At 33.1% G+C, this 19,176-nt stretch overlaps 2 protein-coding genes across 2 annotated transcripts; both read right to left on the reverse strand.

The window, feature by feature from the left end:
* Positions 1-2,542: 2,542 nt before the first annotated feature.
* LOC139859746 (putative germin-like protein 2-1) lies at positions 2,543-8,817 on the reverse strand. The gene is made up of 2 exons (XM_071848521.1): positions 8,619-8,817; positions 2,543-2,856 (listed from the first exon to the last, which is right to left on the reverse strand). Exons 1-2 carry the CDS (start codon positions 8,815-8,817, stop codon positions 2,543-2,545), a joined length of 513 nt encoding a protein of 170 aa, XP_071704622.1.
* An 8,256-nt stretch (positions 8,818-17,073) lies between these two features.
* LOC139859747 (uncharacterized) lies at positions 17,074-18,635 on the reverse strand. The gene is made up of 3 exons (XM_071848522.1): positions 18,594-18,635; positions 17,831-18,480; positions 17,074-17,773 (listed from the first exon to the last, which is right to left on the reverse strand). The coding sequence occupies exons 1-3, from the start codon at positions 18,633-18,635 to the stop codon at positions 17,074-17,076; spliced, it is 1,392 nt and encodes a 463-aa protein (XP_071704623.1).
* Positions 18,636-19,176: the final 541 nt, after the last annotated feature.

Raw genomic sequence — 19,176 nt, forward strand, 5'->3', positions numbered from 1 at the left:
AGTTTAATACACTAAAAGAGGCTATTGGGGCTATGATACAATGACCTCTCTTGAAACTTCGTCCTTCAGATAAAAACAAGGTACATGTATAATTGCTTACATAATTTCTTGTATTGGTCAACTGCATTTAAGTGTTATATTTAATTTTCCCTCGATTGTTATCAAGAGAGTGAAATGAAATCAAAGAGGGTTGGATTACAAAATAGAATAGATAAAAGCAATGTGTCTATTGGTACTGGTAGTAAGCAGGTATATATATGCTCATCAAATTCAAGTTAAATCATCATACGTATATACGTATATAATTTAACTTATCTGATGTGGTGTTGCAGGTGCATCCACGTAACAAAGGAGATTCGGGAATGCAACAAAAAAGAGAGAACAATTGTATAGTAAGCTGCTTTTAATGGAACATCTCCTACCCAACAGATCATGTGTACAAGCTGCGTATACTAGATGGATGAGTCGAGAAGATCCTACCGCCGGTTTCACTCTTAATGCAACTCCAGGAGTTTTTGGCGTACCCGATGAGTGCGTAAGTACGATTTCTGCTGATGACATCATCACACTTTGGACAAGGGGTTGCCTGGACTGCAGCATCATTTTTTTCTTCATGCTGTAAGTGCATTTATCAATTCATATGCACATTTGACTATAGTTTTCAGGTTTTGAGCTGACATGTTATTTTTTTTTAATTTTTTCCCGCATATTGGGGGTCTACACAATTTTATGAAAGTAGCTTTTACAGAACCATATGGGTTAATGAACCCTTATTATATATGTGGATCATTGATCACCTCAGACAAAATTTTTGTAATAAAGTACTTGAGGACCGCCTTCAACTCTACTCAACAGTCTTTCTTCGCACCATATAATCATAATTATGTAATCATTCCTTATATATTATTGCTTACAAAAATTTTATCGTCTAACGAGTGTATTTTCATTTGCCAGTGGCCATTGGGTGTTGGTTTTTATATCTCACACTGAGTACAAAGGAATCATACTTGATTCAGTAAATAGGAATCAAAAAAAGATGAAAGATGATTACCTGATCAAAGACTGCATAACGCAGTAAGAATTATTTCTAAATTAATAATAGTTGTTAATTTAAATCTTGATTACATTTACATTATGTCACATTAGACAATATCATTTGATCTTTTATTTTTCTAATTTTGAATAGGGCTTGGGGTCCTTTGCAATGGAATGTAGTTAAGGTTAGTCATCCTAGCTGTCTACAAACAGCCCTCCAAGTTGTGCATCCATGTTTTCATGTTCATGTTAATGTTACGTGTTACATGTTAAATTAATACATGTGTATAAACGTGTGGTTATACTGCAGTGCAATCAACAACCCGACAGTTAGGAGTGTGGATATTATGTGCTCACTTGGATGCATTTGATCTTACATAGTCGTATAAAAAAGAAAGTTATTAATATTGACGAGGTAAGTATTTTAAGTTATGAATGATTAAATTTCATCTTTAGGTATATGTTACAAAAAGCTTATATTTTATATGTATATTTATATACATATTTAAAATTTACAGCTTTCATAGGATGAACATTGTTTATCTACAATCGATCTCGACAATATTATGGAAAAATGGCATTTATGGGCTCCTTTTTGAAGTCTGGTATGTGTAACCTTTATGTGATCTGATATTGCGTGTCAACGGTCTTGGAGATTTGGTATTATTGTTAAAGTCCATATATTCATGCATGTTCAAAATACTTCTCTTTCAAAACAGGTAAAGCAAATCAATGGATTTTCTGAAGAGCATGTGGAATTTTTGAGCTGCAGGATGCTTTGCTTTGAAATGGAGTAGTACGCAGCTTTTTTCATTTGTAATAACTAGATAATTTAGATTTATGACTTTTTTCATTTGTAAATATTATGAAGATAATTTATATGTATATTTGGGTTTTCTTTATTAATAAAATTAATCATTATTTTATTCTTGTTGATCTATTACATTTACCAGTATTTACCAGTTCTGCAATTCAACACGTCTACTAGCACAACCCATTCAACACGTCTAATTGCTTTTTAAATTTCTGTTATAATACAACACGTCTATTTGCAGAAGTCTGTTATATTTGGTGGCAATTTGAAATATTTAATTTTTAAATTTTTAAAAATTTAAAATTTTGAATATTTTAAAAATTTTGGCGGGTTTAAAAAATATCCCGGAACACGTCTAATTGCAAATAGATGAACACGTCTAATTGTAACTACAAGAACACGTCTAATTGCAACTAGATGAACACGTCTTATTGAATCTAGATGACCACGTCTAATAGTGACTAACGGAATATACAGGAACAAGTCTAATAGTAACTAATGGAACACGTTTAGTTGCAACTAACGGAACACGTCTAAATGAAACTAACGGAACACGTCTAATTGAAGATAACAGAACACGTCTAAAAGACACAAATGGAACAGCCTAATCTAATGATTTGACAACACGTCTAATTACTAGTTTTTAGAGCGGTTCCTTGAACCGCACAATATGAGTACACTCATTTGGAGCCCTCACATGTAGACGTGTTGCGGAACACGTCTAAAAGCCTTTTCCCACACGTCTAAAAGAGCCAGAATGTAGTAGGGAAACTTGGAATGAAATCCACCTAGAAGTCCTAAAACTTCAGCTACATTAAAGTATGTGAATTGACCAGGAACTATGGCTTTGCTCGTATCACCCAGGAACACGAGGAGAACATCGGATTCACCGCCGTTGAACCACCATGAAACTACCCCTGCAGCATCTAGAATTGCATCCCCTTTATTGATCACTACAACCTTTTCTTCTGGATTATCTGGTGTCACAAACCCAACTGTGCATGTACCTATTATACATATGTATGTTATGTTGGAAATATGAGGTTATGTATATTATTTGTGGAAGAGAGGATTGATGATTTAGAAGTTTGATTAATATTGAAAGCTTTTCTTTTATTGCTTATTGAATTGCATGATTACAAATGAGGGGTGAAGCCCTCTATTTATACTACTCAATGGAGTAGTCTAGAACTCTCCATCATCTACTAATATCTAGATATTTCCTAAGCATTATCTAGATATTTTCTAAGTATTATCTTTAGATATTTTACAAGATTTTTCTACACACTTTCACTACTAGATATTACAAGAAGTTTCTACATAATGGACTACAATCTTGATCCAAAATACTTGGATACTTGCAAGCCCAAATCCAAAACCCATAGCCTAAAATCAAGTTTAGTTTCCAACAGCCCCCCTTAAACTTGATTTTGTCACTCCGAGCATATTCCGTAATCTCTGAAATGTCTTGTGTTTTAGGGGCTTTGTGAAAATATCAGCAACTTGGTCAAGTGACTTCGCGTACTTTATCTACACCTCTTTATTTGTAACACACTCCCTTATGTAATGGTATTTTGTATCGATGTGTTTGCTTCGATCATGTAAGACTGGATTCTTTGCTAGAGCAATCACAGACTGGTTATCCACATATATCTCCGTAGCTTCCTTTTGGAAAAACTTAAGCTCATTTAGTAACTTCCTGAGCCATATTGCATGACAGGTGCACGATGTTGCTGCTACAAACGCGGCTTCACACGTTGACAGAGTCACAATGGGTTGCTTCTTCGAGCTCCATGTGAACGCCATATCTCCCATATAGAACACGAAACCACTCGTACTCTTACGATCATCTATGTCTCCAGCCCAATCACTATCACTGTATCCAACTAGCTTGAAGTGATCAGAAGGTGAATAAAACAGGCCATAGTCAATCGTATCTTTGATGTAGCGAAGTATCCTCTTGGCCGCCTTCAAATGATTTATTGTAGGTGCTTCCATGTATCGACTTACTAGTCCAATTCCGTAGAGAATATCTGGCCTCGTGTGCAGGTTAGGTACCTCAGACTTCCAACCAAACTCTTGTATTGTGTTGGGTCCACCAAGTATCCTTCATCATCTTTTGACAATTTGAGATTGCAATCCATCGGTGTATTCATTGACTTGCAGTCATTTATCTTAAACTTCTTGAGCACCTCATTCACATAACCTTCTTGGTATATGAATATTCCTTCTTTCTTTTGTTTCACCTCAATCCCAAGATAGTAAGCCATAAGTCCAATGTCAGTCATCTCGAACTCCCGAACCATTGCTTTCGTAAACTCCTCAAACATTTTGGGATTACTACCGGTGAATATCAAGTCATCCACGTATAGGCACACAATCATAACATCTCCATCATTGCTAACTTTGGTGTAGAGGGCATACTCATGGGGGCATTTCGTAAAGTCATTCTGCTGGAAATAATTGTCTATCATGCTATTCCATGCCCGAGGCACTTGCTTCAACTCGTATAAGGCCTTTTTCAATTTTAGCACCCTATTCTCTTGGCCTTTCACGATGTATCCCAAAGGTTGTTCTATATAGACTTCTTCTTCTAAGTGGCCATTAAGGAACGAGTATTTGATATCCATTTGATAAATCTTCCAATTATGTTGAGCCGCAAGTGAGATTATCAATCTTATAGTTTCTAGACGAGCGACGGGAGAAAATACCTCGTCATAGTCTATGCCTGCTCGTTGACTATATCCCTTCGCCACCAACCTTGCCTTATATCTTTCAACTTCACCTTTGGAATTCTTCTTGGCCTTGTACACCCATTTTACACCAATAGCCTTATGTCCCTTTAGTAGTGTAGCAAGATCCCACGTATTATTCTTCTCGATTGCTTGAATCTCTTTGTCCATAGCACATTTCAACTTTTGGCTTTTTACTGCGTCTTCATAACCTATTGGCTCACAATCGGAAAGAAGGCAGAACAATGATAGATCCTCCATAGGCTGAGTTACCTCGTACAACTCCCTAATGCTCCTTGTGTGATGTTGTAGCCTACTTGATTCTCCTCCTGATATTGGTGTCACTTCATCAGGTGTAGTGGTTAGAGTACGTGGAGAGTGCGGATATGGTGTACTAGAAGGTTCTTGAACTTCTAGATATTCTTTGTTCCTTGCAGTACTTTCGAATGGATAAGGGAGAAAGTCATAGTTCTCCTCTTCGGAAACATTCCAATCCCATGTTGCTTCTTCATCGAACACCACATCTCGACTTGAGATTACTTTACCGGTCTTGGGATTGTATAACTTGTAACCCTTCGAATTTAAGTCATAGCCCACGAATATGAGTTTCTCGCTTTTATCATCGAGCTTCGTCCTCTTCTGATCTGGCACATGAGCATATGCCACACTTCTGAACACTCGAAGGTGTGAGATGCCGGGCTTCCTTCCACTCCAAGCTTCAATGGGCGTTTTGTTCTTGATGCTTCTAGTGGGCGAGCGATTTGCAAGATAGATCGCACAGTCTACTGCCTCAGCCCAAAACTCCTTAGGCATCCTTTTGCTCTTTAACATACTCCGAGCCATATCAAGAATGGTCCTATTTTTTCTTTCCGCAACACCATTTTGCTGAGGTGAATACGGAAGGGTTTGAGGACGTCGTAAACCATTGTTGTCGCAAAATTCCTTGAATTCCTTGGATGTGAACTCTTCTCCACGATCGGATCTCATCGCCTTTATGGTGAGACCACTTTGATTTTCCACAAACTCTTTAAACTTCTTGAACATTCCAAAAACTTCCGACTTCTCTTTTAGAAAATAGACCCATGTCTTTCGACTAAAATCATCAATGAATAGAAGAAAATATCTATTTTTACCAAAAGACGATGGGCTGATGGGTCCTCACACATCCGTGTGAATAAGTTCTAGAGGTTTCTTCGCTCTACTAGAAGCTTCTGTTGGAAAACTGTTTCGGAAGTGCTTTCCTAGAAGGCATCCCTCACATATTTGATCCGGATGATTAATTGGAGGCAAACCCTTCACCATTCATTTACTTGATAATAATTTCAAGCCTCCAAAATTTAAGTACCCGTATCTCATGTGCCAAAGCCAAGAATTATCTTTGAAACATGCTTTTAAACATCTTGGAATGTCATGTTGAATATTTAGCATGAACATCCTATTCGTTGACATTGGCACCTTAGCAATCAAACCTCCTTTTTGGTCTCTTAAAGAAAGGGTACGATTTATCATGTGAATATCATAGCCTTTCTCTAAGAGTTGTCCAATACTCAGTATATTCGTCTTCATATTGGGCACATAATACACGTTAGAGATAAATGGATGCCTTTCATTTTTCAAGCGGATGAGAATCTTACCTTTTCCTTTAACTGGGACTTTAGAGGAATCTCCGAAGGTGATATTTCCACTAATTACCTCGTCTAACTCCACAAACATGTTTTTGTCACCGCACATATGGTTGCTTGCACCCGTGTCGAGATACCACAAATTTGATTCTCCGTTATCTTCACCTTTGCATGCTAGTAACAAAGTGTATTCCACAGCTTCGGTATCTTCTTGCACTAAATTTGCTATTTCTTGCACGTAATTGTTTGACTTCTCGCATTCCGAAGCATAGTGGCCAAATTTATGACAATTATAGCATTTGATTTGAGAATTGTCATACCTTGGCCTTCTACTTGTGTAGCCTCTCCCGCGACCTCTTGTCGGGTGAAAATTTTGACTTCTTTCTTAATTTCTGTAAGAACTATAACCTCCACGTTTGATATATCCTTGTCCTCGTCCTCGGCCACGTACTTGACCACGACCTCGTTGACTTGTTTGATGAGTCTTTTCACTGCTCTCTTCCTTGAAAGAGAGTTTTGCTTGTAAAGCTTGCTCCAAAGGCTCCTTATTTTTCTTATTGAATCTCTCTTCATGGGCTTGTAGTGAACCCATGAGTTCATCGATAGTCATTGATTCTAGATCTTTAGATTCTTCGATGGCTAAGACTATATAGTCGAATTTTGAATTTAATGATCTAAGAATCTTCTCAATGACGATTACATCACTTAGAGTTTCACCATTCCTCTTTAATTGATTGACAACCGCCAAGACTCTTGTAAAATAATCAGAAATTGATTCTGAGTCTTACTTATTTAAGGATTCGAACTCACCTCGTAGTGTTTGTAGTCGAACCTTTTTCACCTTTTCAACTCTCTTATAAGAATTCTCCAAGATCTCCCATGCTTTCTTGGCGGTGGTTGCACTTGCAATTTTCTCAAAAGCTCCATCATCTACACTTTGTTGGATGATAGAAAGAGTCTTTTGATCGTTCGTCTTCATTAATTTTTTCTCCTTGCTGAGAGGACCTATTTCTGCAGGTTCCTCATAGCCTTCCTCCACAATCTCCCATAAGTCTTGTCCACCTAGAAAGGTCTTCATTTGGATGCTCCATCGATCATAATTATCCTTTGTGAGGCGAGGAAACGTGATGACATTGTTGGCCATCATCTTGTCGAACCAAGCTCTGATACCAATTTGTTGGAAATAGGAGGTTATGCATATTATTTGTGGAAGAGAGGATTGATGATTTAGAAGTTTGATTAATATTGAAAGCTTTTCTTTTATTGCTTATTGAATTGCTTGATTACAAATGAGGGGTGAAGCCCTCTATTTATACTACTTAATGGAGTGGTCTAGAACTCTCCATTATCTACTAATATTTAGATATTTCCTAAGCATTATCTAGATATTTTCTAAGTATTATCTTTAGATATTTTACAAGATTTTTCTACACACTTTCACTATTAGATATTACAAGAAGTTTCTACATAATGGACTACAATCTTTATCCAAAATACTTGGATACTTGCAAGCTTAAATCCAAAACCCATAGCCCAAAATCAAGTTTAGTTTCCAACATGTTAAATCAGTAATGTTACGAATACATGTGATAATAAATAGTTAGTGTTGATCACATTTGTTCTTGTGTATCCATTAATAAGTTAACATCTTTTTTTTTTCTTTTTTTCCTAGAATTACCAGGCCCGAAAGGACTAGAGCCAACCCCCGATGATGCACGAGTATAACAATTTCATTCTAATTTTAATTTTAATTTTAATTTTAATCTTGACTTGAATATATTAAGAATGTATATAGTGCTAAAATGATCTTTTATATAGTTAATATAAATTAAATAGTTCTTTACATCCACTTTTGGAATGTTAATTCTGAATTTTTGTTACCTTAATTATAATGTTATACCTAGTATTAGGCCTTCATTAACGGTGGCGTGTTGTCACCTTTTGAAGCCTAGCATGTCTCTAAAGGGATGTGTTGATGGTGTGCTCACCCTGCGTCCGTGCTACTAGCACCGGAAACAAAAGTGGCGTGTTATCACATGTAATTTTTCGGTTAGTTCTTTTTTGTTTTTATATCATTTTCTTTACCAAACTTCCAATCATATTTTAACACATCTTCTAACACGCTACTCAACACTCCACCCCATTATTTCTCAGTTTACCAGCACGTCCATCAAGCACCCCACCTTACTCTTCAACATGCCCATTTTTTCCGCCATAGTTGAAGATGGTCTTATATGCACATTCTTACCCTATAAGATAACCATACAAAGAAAACCCTATAACAAAGCTTAAATCCTAAAAATATATGAGGTTCCTAGTTAAATTTAGTAATTTCCTATACAATTACAAGAGTACGTGCTTTAAAAACAATTATTTAGATTTCATGATAAATATGATAAGATTGGAATAAAATACCTTCAACAACAAAACCTATTTTTGAAGAAACGGCATAGTGAGGAATAGCAAATCCTAGAGGATGGAGTAGAAGTTTTGCGGCTCCAAGTTTAAACTCACTTAACAAAGGCGTATTCGTGTTTGACCAGACATAATATCCGCCACTATCTCCCTCGAATGTCGTTGAATCTGCCTTCACCACTGTAATCTTCGTCTCCATCTTGTTACCAAAATTAAATTTATATTAATGATAATTTGGTAATGAGATTAAGAGTGTGCATGAATCACAAGGCTAGTCATGATGGTTACTTATAGGATGATGATATGTACACAACCATTTTTTACAAATACACAACCAAACATGCTTTACAGTGTTGTACAGTACAACACTGTAAAGCATGTTTGGTTGTGTATGTATAAAAATTGGTTGTGTACATATCACTTCCCTTACTTATATAGTGACTATTCACAATTACAAGTAACTTTCAACCTTTTGTCTTTCGATGAGTTAAGGAATAATTAATATGTTTGTCATTACATGTCGTACTATAGTCTGCTTATATTTATTGGAGCTCATTATTTGCATGAATTATCCTTGGATAATTTTCAAAAATGAAATGATGTCTCGATCACAATATCATGTTTTTTCTCGATAAACTATTGGTTCCTTCTTAATTATTTATTGGTTTATAAGTGGCTTTTGTAAACGAAAAAAAAAGAAGAGTAAAATAGGAAGCCAAAAGTGTTTGAGCGCAGGTAATAAAATGAATTCAACACCTGCATTATTTTCGTTGATAAAAGTGGCATTTTCTCATTGCTTTTAGATTTCACTACTATGAGGTGCAATTAAGAAACAAATAATAAAATATAAGTGTTTGAACGATGAGCATATTAACTCGAAAGTCTATGACTGTAAATTGTTATTTTCGCTAATTATGATTGCTGTTATTTTTATAATTTTGATGTTTTACCATATCTATGTTAGAGATTAAGATATACTGTAATTTTTTATTATTAACTTCTAATTTTTATCTAATACAGAGTACATAATTTGCAATAAGTTTACTGATTTTATTTTACTTTCCTTCTAACTTGAGAATGAACAAAATATATTTTACATTACATTCCTTTCCATCATTACTCTCTCTTCTACTTGCCACCCCATTCTTTTCCCTTAAAAAAAAACTCGAGAATGAATTATCGGGGACATTTGATAATTTAATTCTAGCTGGCCGTGCGACATAACAACATAGAAAAGATTTCATTAACCCCAAGATACAAGTCATCATCCATCATCCCAAATATTAATCCTTTTGTTCAAATTGATTAAAACAGAGTACCAAATAAGAAAAGAACATCTGATTAAATTTGTCATATTGTCCTGATTATACATATTTAATTATAAAAGTGAAATGAATCTTATTTTAAGGGTATGAATATATCTGTGCAAAACTAATACTAATAATTAAATAATTATGTTTTTGCAAAACTGTATAAATTTTTGTTCTTTTTTTGTGAACAATTAAATTAAAAAGTGAACAGAAACAAGAAACTAAATCCACCAACCACAAGAGATGAAAAATCTCCAATCTCAGAAGTTAAAAATAAGTACAAAAACAATACACGATCCTTACAACGGTTCACACACAATCAATCTCATAGTAATCTCTCTCAAGCTATCAAAAAGATAACTATGAATACTGAGAGCGAAAGATATGAAACCCTAGAATGAATTTCACACAGTTACACAGATGAACGAATGAATCAGATAACGAAAAAATTAATTAGATAACTTAAATAATAACTTAATTTCTTTTCTGGTCCCTCAAGTTTCAAATAGCTGTTCAGCAATAAAGTCTTCTTTTTAATACTTTGACCACCAAACTATCTTTCAGAAAATGACTGCAAAGACCCTGCAATTATTCTTAACCCAGAAATAGGAAGAAATACAAAAAAATATATGATCTTACATGCTTAGATTATGAATATGTATATATATTTAACATCCCCCCTTAATCTAAACATGAAATAGATCATAAAGAGTTAACTTGTTGCACAATAAATCATGTTGAGCTCTTAAAAGTGGTTTAGTAAAAATATCTGAAGTGTTTTCTTCAGAAGAAACTTGAACAGTTTGAATTACACCTGAACTAATCTTTTCCCTCACAAAATGTAAATCTACTTCAAAATGTTTAGTTTTTTTTCATGAAAAACAGGATTTTTGGCTATTTGTAAAGCAGATTTATTGTAACAATAAACAGTTATGGGAATTTTTGTTTTTATGTTCGAATCTTTGAAAAGTTTTAATATCCAAATGAGCTCATATGTGACAGAAGCTAAAGCCCTATACTCTGCTTCTGCAGATGATCTTGAAAAAGTTGACTGTTTCTTACTTTTCCATGAAACTAAAGAGTTTCCTAAATAAACACAGAAACCAGTAACTTGTAGTGACCCGAACTTTTCCATGTTTATATATATTAAATGAAATTATTATTTACATGATTAAGTGTTTCCAACATGTTAAGCAATCAAACTTGTTAAGACTTGATTAATTGAAATAGGTTTCATATAGACAATTGACCACCCAAGTTGACCGGTGATTCACGAACGTTAAAACTTGTAAAAACTATATGATGACATATATATGATTATATATATAGTTAACATGATATTATGATAAGTAAGTATCTCATTAGGTATTTTAACAATGAGTTATATATATATAATTGAATTTATTGAATTAAGAAACTCGAAACGATATATATAACGATTATCGTTATAACAACGTCTTACTAAATACATATGAATCATATTAAGATATTGATACACTATGTTTAATCATGATAAATGATAAGTAAACATGTCATTAAGTGTATTAACAATGAACTACATATGTAAAAACAAGACTACTAACTTAATGATTTCGAAACGAGACATATATGTAACGATTATCATTGTAACAACATTTAACTGTATATATATCATACTAAGATATATTAATATATCATAATATCATGATAATGTAATAATTTATCATCTCCTTAGATATAATAAACATTGGGTTAGAAACATTTAACATGATCGTTAACTTAAAGGTTTCAAATCAACATTTACATGTAACGACTAACGATGACTTAACGACTCAGTTAAAATGTATATACATGTAGTGTTTTAATATGTATTCATATACTTTTGAAAGACTTCAAGACACTTATCAAAATACTTCTACTTAACAAAATTTCTTACAATTACATCCTCGTTCAGTTTCATCAACAATTCTACTCGTACGCACCCGTATTCGTACTCGTACAATACACAGCTTTTAGATGTATGTACTATTGGTATATACACTCCAATGATCAGCTCTTAGCAGCCCATGTGAGTCACCTAACACATGTGGGAATTATCATTTGGCAACTAGCATGAAATATCTCATAAAATTACAAAAATATTAGTAATCATTCATGACTTATTTACATGTAAACAAAATTACACATCCTTTATATCTAATCCATATACCAACGACCAAAAACACCTACAAACACTTTCATTCTTTAATTTTCTTCATCTAATTGATCTCTCTCAAGTTCTATCTTCAAGTTCTAAGTGTTCTTCATAAATTCTATAAGTTCTAGTTTCATAAAATCAAGAATACTTCCAAGTTTGCTAGCTTACTTCCAATCTTGTAAAATGATCATCCAACCTCAAGAAATCTTTGTTATTTACAGTAGGTTATCTTTCTAATTCAAGGTAATACTCATATTCAAACTTTGGTTCAATTTCTATAACTATAACAATCTTATTTCGAGTGATGATCTTACTTGAACTTGTTTTCGTGTCATGATTCTGCTTCAAGAACTTTCAAGCCATCCAAGGATCCTTTGAAGCTAGATCCATTTGTCTCTTTTCCAGTAGGTTTATCCACAAAACTTGAGGTAGTAATGATGTTCATAACATCATTCGATTCATACATATAAAGCTATCTTATTCGAAGGTTTAAACTTGAAATCACTAGAACATAGTTTAGTTAATTCTAAACTTGTTCGCAAACAAAAGTTAATCCTTATAACTTGACTTTTAAAATCAACTAAACACATATTATATATCTATATGATATGCTAACTTAATGATTTAAAACCTGGAAACACGAAAAACACCGTAAAATCGGACATACGCCGTCGTAGTAACACCGCGGGCTATTTTGGGTTTGATAATTAAAAACTATTATAAACTTTGATTTAAAAGTTGTTCTTCTGGGAAAATGATTTTTCTTATGAACATGAAACTATATCCAAAAATCATGGTTAAACTCAAAGTGGAAGTATGTTTTTCAAAATGGTCATCAAGATGTCGTTCTTTCGACTGAAATGACTACCTCTTACAAAAACGACTTGTAACTTATATTTTCAACTATAAACCTATTCTTTTTCTATTTAGATTCATAAAATAGAGTTCAATATGAAACCATAGCAATTTGATTCACTCAAAACGGATTTAAAACGAAGAAGTTATGGGTAAAACAAGATTGAATATTTTTTGATTGTTATAGCTACGGGAATATTGTAACAATTCTATACAAATCATATCCTAGCTAAATTATATTGTATTATACATGTATTCTAATATATTATGTAATCTTGGGATACCATAGACACGTATGCAAATGTTTTGACATATCATATCGACCCATCTATATATATTATTTGGAACAACCATAGACACTCTATATGCAGTAATGTTGGAGTTAGCTATACAGGGTTGAGGTTGATTCCAAAAATATATATACTTTGAGTTGTGATCTAGCCTGAGACGTGTATACACTGGGTCGTCGATTGATTCAAGATAATATATGTCGATTTATTTCTGTACATCTAACTGTGGACAACTAGTTGTAGGTTACTAACGAGGACAACTGACTTAATAAACTTAAAACATCAAAATGTATTAAGTGTTGTAAATATATTATGAACATACTTTGATATATATGTACATATTTGTTATAGGTTCGTGAATCGACCAGTGGCCAAGTCTTACTTCCCGATGAAGTAAAAATCTGTGAAAGTGAGTTATAGTCCCACTTTTAAAATCTAATATTTTGGGGTGAGAATACATGCAGTTTTATAAATGTTTTACGAAATAGACACAAGTAAATGAAACTACATTATATGGGTGAATGATCGAAGCCAAATATGCCCCTTTTGCTTGGTATCCTAAGAATTAGTAAACCGATCTTCTAATTGACGCGAATCCTAAAGATAGATCTATTGAGCCTAACGAACCCCATCCAAAGTACCGGATGCTTTAGTACTTCGAATTCGTTTTTATCATGTCCGAAGGATTTCCCGGAATGATAGGGGATATTCTTATATGCATCTTGTTAATGTCGGTTACCAGGTGTTCACCATATGAATGATTTTTATCTCTATGTATAGGATGTATATTGAAATATGAAATCTTGTGGTCTATTATTATGATTTGATAATATATAGGTTAAACCTATAACTCACCAACATTTTTGTTGACGTTTTAAGCATGTTTATTCTCAGGTAATTATTAAGAGCTTCCGCTGTTGCATACTAAAATAAGGATAAGATTTGGAGTCCATGCTTGTATGATATTATGTAAAAACTGCATTCAAGAAACTTATTTTTGATGTAATATATTCTTATTGTAAACCATTATGTAATGGTCGTGTGTAAATGGTATATTTTAGATTATCATTATTTGATAATCTACGTAATGCTTTTTAAACCTTTATCGATAAAATAAAGGTTATGTTTGTTTAAAAATGAATGCAGTCTTTGAAAAACGTCTCATATAGAGGTCAAAACCTCGCGACAAAATCAATTAATATGGAACGTTTATAATCAATATGAACGGGACATTTCATAACTGACCTTCTTGTAGAAATACATTTTGCATAGTCAGAATCAACATAAGCAGACAATACAAAATTGTCAGTTTTTGTTATGAAAGTGCCTTTTCCAGGTGAACCTTTAAGATATCTAAGAACTCTAAAAGCGGCATTTAAGTGTGAATTTAAAGGAGCATGCATATGTTGACTTAAACAATGAACAGCATAGGCAATATCAGGTATGGTCAGTGTAATGTAAATAAGTTTTCAAATAAGTTTTTGATAATCACTTATATTAGATAAAGGATAATCAGTATCAGAATGATTATCAATACTGGAAAAGACAACACCAGATTTCATAGGAGTAATAGCAGGTTTACTAGCTAACAAACCAAATTCATCAATTACTTCTAAAGTATATTTTCTTTGTGTCATACTTAAACCTCCATTTTGATCTAAAAGTTCAATACCAAGAAAATATTTTAATAAACTCAACTCTTTAACTTTGAATTTAGTTTGCAAGAAATGCTTACACTGACTAATACAACTTTCACTATTGCCAGTAATAATAATATCATCAACATAAACAAGCAGAAACAAAGAGCAATCATCAGTATGTTTGGTAAAAAGAGAATAATCATTCACACTTTGAACAAAGCCATATTCAAACAATGTTTCACAAAATTTCTCATTCCATTTTCTAGGAGCTTGTTTCAACCCATAAAGAGACTTAACAAGTTTACAGACTCTTTTGTCATCTTTATCAAAATATCCCTCAGGTAAAGTCATATAAACATCTTTAGTTAAGTCACCATAAAGAAAGGCATTATTTATGTCAAGTTGATGTAAAGACCAGTTATTTTGAATAGCAACAGTAATAATGACTCTAACAATAACCATTTTAACAACAGGAGAGAAGGTTTCATCAAAATCTAGACCTTGTCTTTGATTATAACCTATTGGAAACTAATCTAGCCTTGTATCTATCTATTTCACCAGAAGTCTTAAATTATTCTATAAACCCACTTTGATCCTATAGGTTTTCTATCACAAGGCAAATCAGTAATAATCCAAGTATTATTTCTAAGAAGGGCTTCAATTTCCTCATTCATAGCATTAACCCAATTCTTATTCTTTGATGCCTCTTGGTATGACTTAGGTTCTTAACTTTTATTTAAACAAGTGATAAAACAAAAATTTTCAGAACCAAGTTTAGAATATGTTAAGTAATTTTTAAGACCATATTTTACCTTATTATCAAGTACATAATCATTTAATCTTTTTGGTAAAGTTGTTCTTCTGCTTGTTCTTCTTAAATGTTTAGCATTTATATTAACAATAGCTTCTAATGTATCATCTACATTAGAAGTGCCCTCAGGGACAGCATTATGTCCACCAGATGTTCCTTCATAGGAAGTTGCATGTCTGCCATCACCTGTTGACTCAGAAGAGTCAACTGGAGTAACATGTCTGCCATCATCCTTTGGACTGTGTCTCCCTTCATCATTGGGACTTATAGGATCCATTTGGTTTAAAACAGTTGACTTATCTATATTAGACTCATGTACAATTTCAGAATCATTTTCAAACATTGTAAAATCAAAGAAATTTAAATGATTACTATTTTCATCAAGGTTCACTTTGTAAACAGACTCAGTTTTGAAAGGATAAACATGCTCATAAAACTTAACATATCTTGAAAAAATAAAGCATTTATTTTCTAAATCAAACAGTTTATATCCTTTTTGAGAAGTAGAATAACCTACAAAGACACATTTAAGAGACCTTGAAGAAAATTTATCAATTTGATTTAAAACAGTAGCAAAACAAAGACAACCAAAGGATCTTAAATGGGAGAAATTAGGACAAGAACCATAAATCAACTCATAGGGACACTTTCCAGATAAGAGAGAGGATAGAAGCCTGTTAATCAAATAGGTAGCAGTTAAGATACACTCGGACCAAAGATACAAAGGAATTCCCCCTGAAACATAAGGGACCTAGCAACATTTAGAAGGTGCCTATGTTTCTTTTCAGCAATCCCATTCTGCTGAGGTGTGTAAGCACAAGATGTCTGATGTACAATACCTTTAGTTCTAGTAAACATTTTCATTTTTGTGTTAACAAATTCAGTTCCATTATCAGTTTTTATAGTTTTAATTTTGACATTAAATTGATTGAATAAAAGATTGTAAAGACTTTCAATATGATCAAACACATTATCTTTGGTTTTTAAAAGATAAATTCAAACAACTCTAGAAAAGTCATCCACAACAGTTAAGAAATACCTAAAACCTTCCTTACTTTTGATTTTATATGGACCCCAGACATCTAAATTCATCAAATCCCCAACACCTTTTGTTTTATGTTCACTTAATGGAAAAGGTTCTCTGGTTTGTTTAGCTTTATGACATATATCACAAGGTTCATAAAATCAATATTATTTAAGTTAAGATGTGTTTTAAGTATATTTAACACTTGACTAGCAGGATGACCAAGTCTATTATGTCAAATACTGGTTTTAAACCTAGAATTATTTGAAACATTAGACATGATAGTCTTACCATTAACACATTCATCAAAAAAATAAAGACCATCACTTTCACTACCAGTCCCCATCAATCATTTTTGAAGCAAATCCTGAATATAGCATTTATTAATGTCAAAACTCACAACTAAATTACTATCTTTTATTAATTTGTTAACAGATAACAGGCTAACACAGTATTGAGGAATAACCAGAACATCATACAGCTTAATATTATTGGAAAGTTCTAAATTTCCCATTTGAAAATTCTTGGCATTAGTACCAATAGGATGATTAACAGACAAATTTAAATCAGATACATTAACAACATTGCTTAAATTTTGAGAAGAAGAAACCATATGTTGGTTTGCACCAGAATCAATTATCCACCCCTTAGAAACCATATTATTGTTTTTTGAACTATTAGCACAAAAGAATTTATCAAAATTTGTGTTAAAGAAAACATTATTATTTGTGAAATTACCTGACATGTTAACATCCAGGTGATTTGAAGAAGGTTTCTCATTTACCAAGCTAAGCAACTTCATAATTTGATTACTGGTTAACTGAACAGAAGAGCCAGAACTACCATTTTTATCAGTAGCACAGTTATTACTATTAAATCTAGGTGACCCTTGATTAAAAGGTTTTTTTTTAATATATCCATGTGGATAACCAATAAGTTCAAAACACCTATCAACAGTATGACCTAGCATATTGCAGTTAGTACACTTTAAAGATGGATTTCTGTATTTCTTCTTGTTATTGTAACCACTATTATTGTTGCTAGTATTGCTGGTTTTACTCACAAAGGCAGATGATTAAATTTTAACAGAGTTATTGGAATGTAACCTATGAGACTCATCTCTAGAAATAATAGAGAAAGCGGTTTTAACATTAAGAACAGGATCAGATATAAGAATTTGACTCCTAATAGGCACATACACATCATCTAGACTCATTAAGAACTGCATGAGTTTCAAAAATTGATTATGTTCTTGAAAAGATTTATTAGCAGACACTAAATCATCAATTTTAATCTTGTCATCAAACTGTCTCCACACAGCATTCAACTTATGATAATAATCAGACAAAGGTTGGCCAGCTTGACTACAAGAATTAATATTTTGATATAGTTTAAAAGTAACAGAAGCATCAATCTTATCATAGGTTTCTTTTAACTCAGTCCCAACAGATTCAGCAGTCTTAGAGAAAATTTGTCCATTATAAACATCTTCAGATAATGACATTAATATCCAAGTAAGCACAACAGAATTACATCTATCCCATTGACCAAGAAGAACATCATCATCTTCATATTCAAACCTAGCATGTGAACCATCAATAAATCCTAGCTTATTTTTAGTTTGTAATGCAAGTTTCAAAGCACAGGACCACACATTATAATTTTCAGTTCCTTTCAATTTCTGTGTAATTAATGGTGCACCAGAAGTGTCACTAGGATGTAAATATAAAGGATCATTAAATTCAAGTTTGCTAATCTTGGTTGGACCAACATAGAATCACTATCAGACATAATGAAACACAGATAAAAACAAATAACAAGAAATCAAAGAGAATAACAAGAATAACAGTAAATCACAAAAGCAATTACAAAAGAGAAAACAAAAAACACATAAAACCGCAACAAATCCATGGTTCAGACACCTTTAAGGATAAGAAACAAACCCACTGGACTGGTTACTAACCAGGCAACCTGTAGAGATGATTTACAAGAAAAAATAGGTCAAGATCAATCTACGCTTGATCAGGTTTTCATAGATCTCAAGGATCTAGATCAAGAGTTGGGCGTAGAGACCAGGTCAGGGTAAAAGAAAGCACTAATAAACACGAGACTCCCCTTTGAAGACAAATCTGTAGCGAAAGAACAAGAAGATCAAGACGAACAAACCCTAATTTATCAAACTACGGTTTCTCACCAAAAAACTTCTAATCAACAGCAAATCGACCCAAAACAGAATCCATAAGTCGTTGTCGTACCCAAACACAGTAGAAACAGTAATACCTTCAACTGATCTTGAAAGAAATAATCGAAGAAAAGAAACCCTAATTTTTCAGATCTGAAAAATTAGAATCAATTGAACATCGGATCGAACGATGTCAAGCTTTGCCGCTCTGATACCATGAACAAAAACAAGAAACTAAATCCACCAACCACAGGAGATGAAAAATCTCCA

This window comes from Rutidosis leptorrhynchoides, chromosome 7, assembly GCF_046630445.1.
Source record: "Rutidosis leptorrhynchoides isolate AG116_Rl617_1_P2 chromosome 7, CSIRO_AGI_Rlap_v1, whole genome shotgun sequence".
Classification (NCBI taxonomy): domain Eukaryota; kingdom Viridiplantae; phylum Streptophyta; class Magnoliopsida; order Asterales; family Asteraceae; genus Rutidosis; species Rutidosis leptorrhynchoides.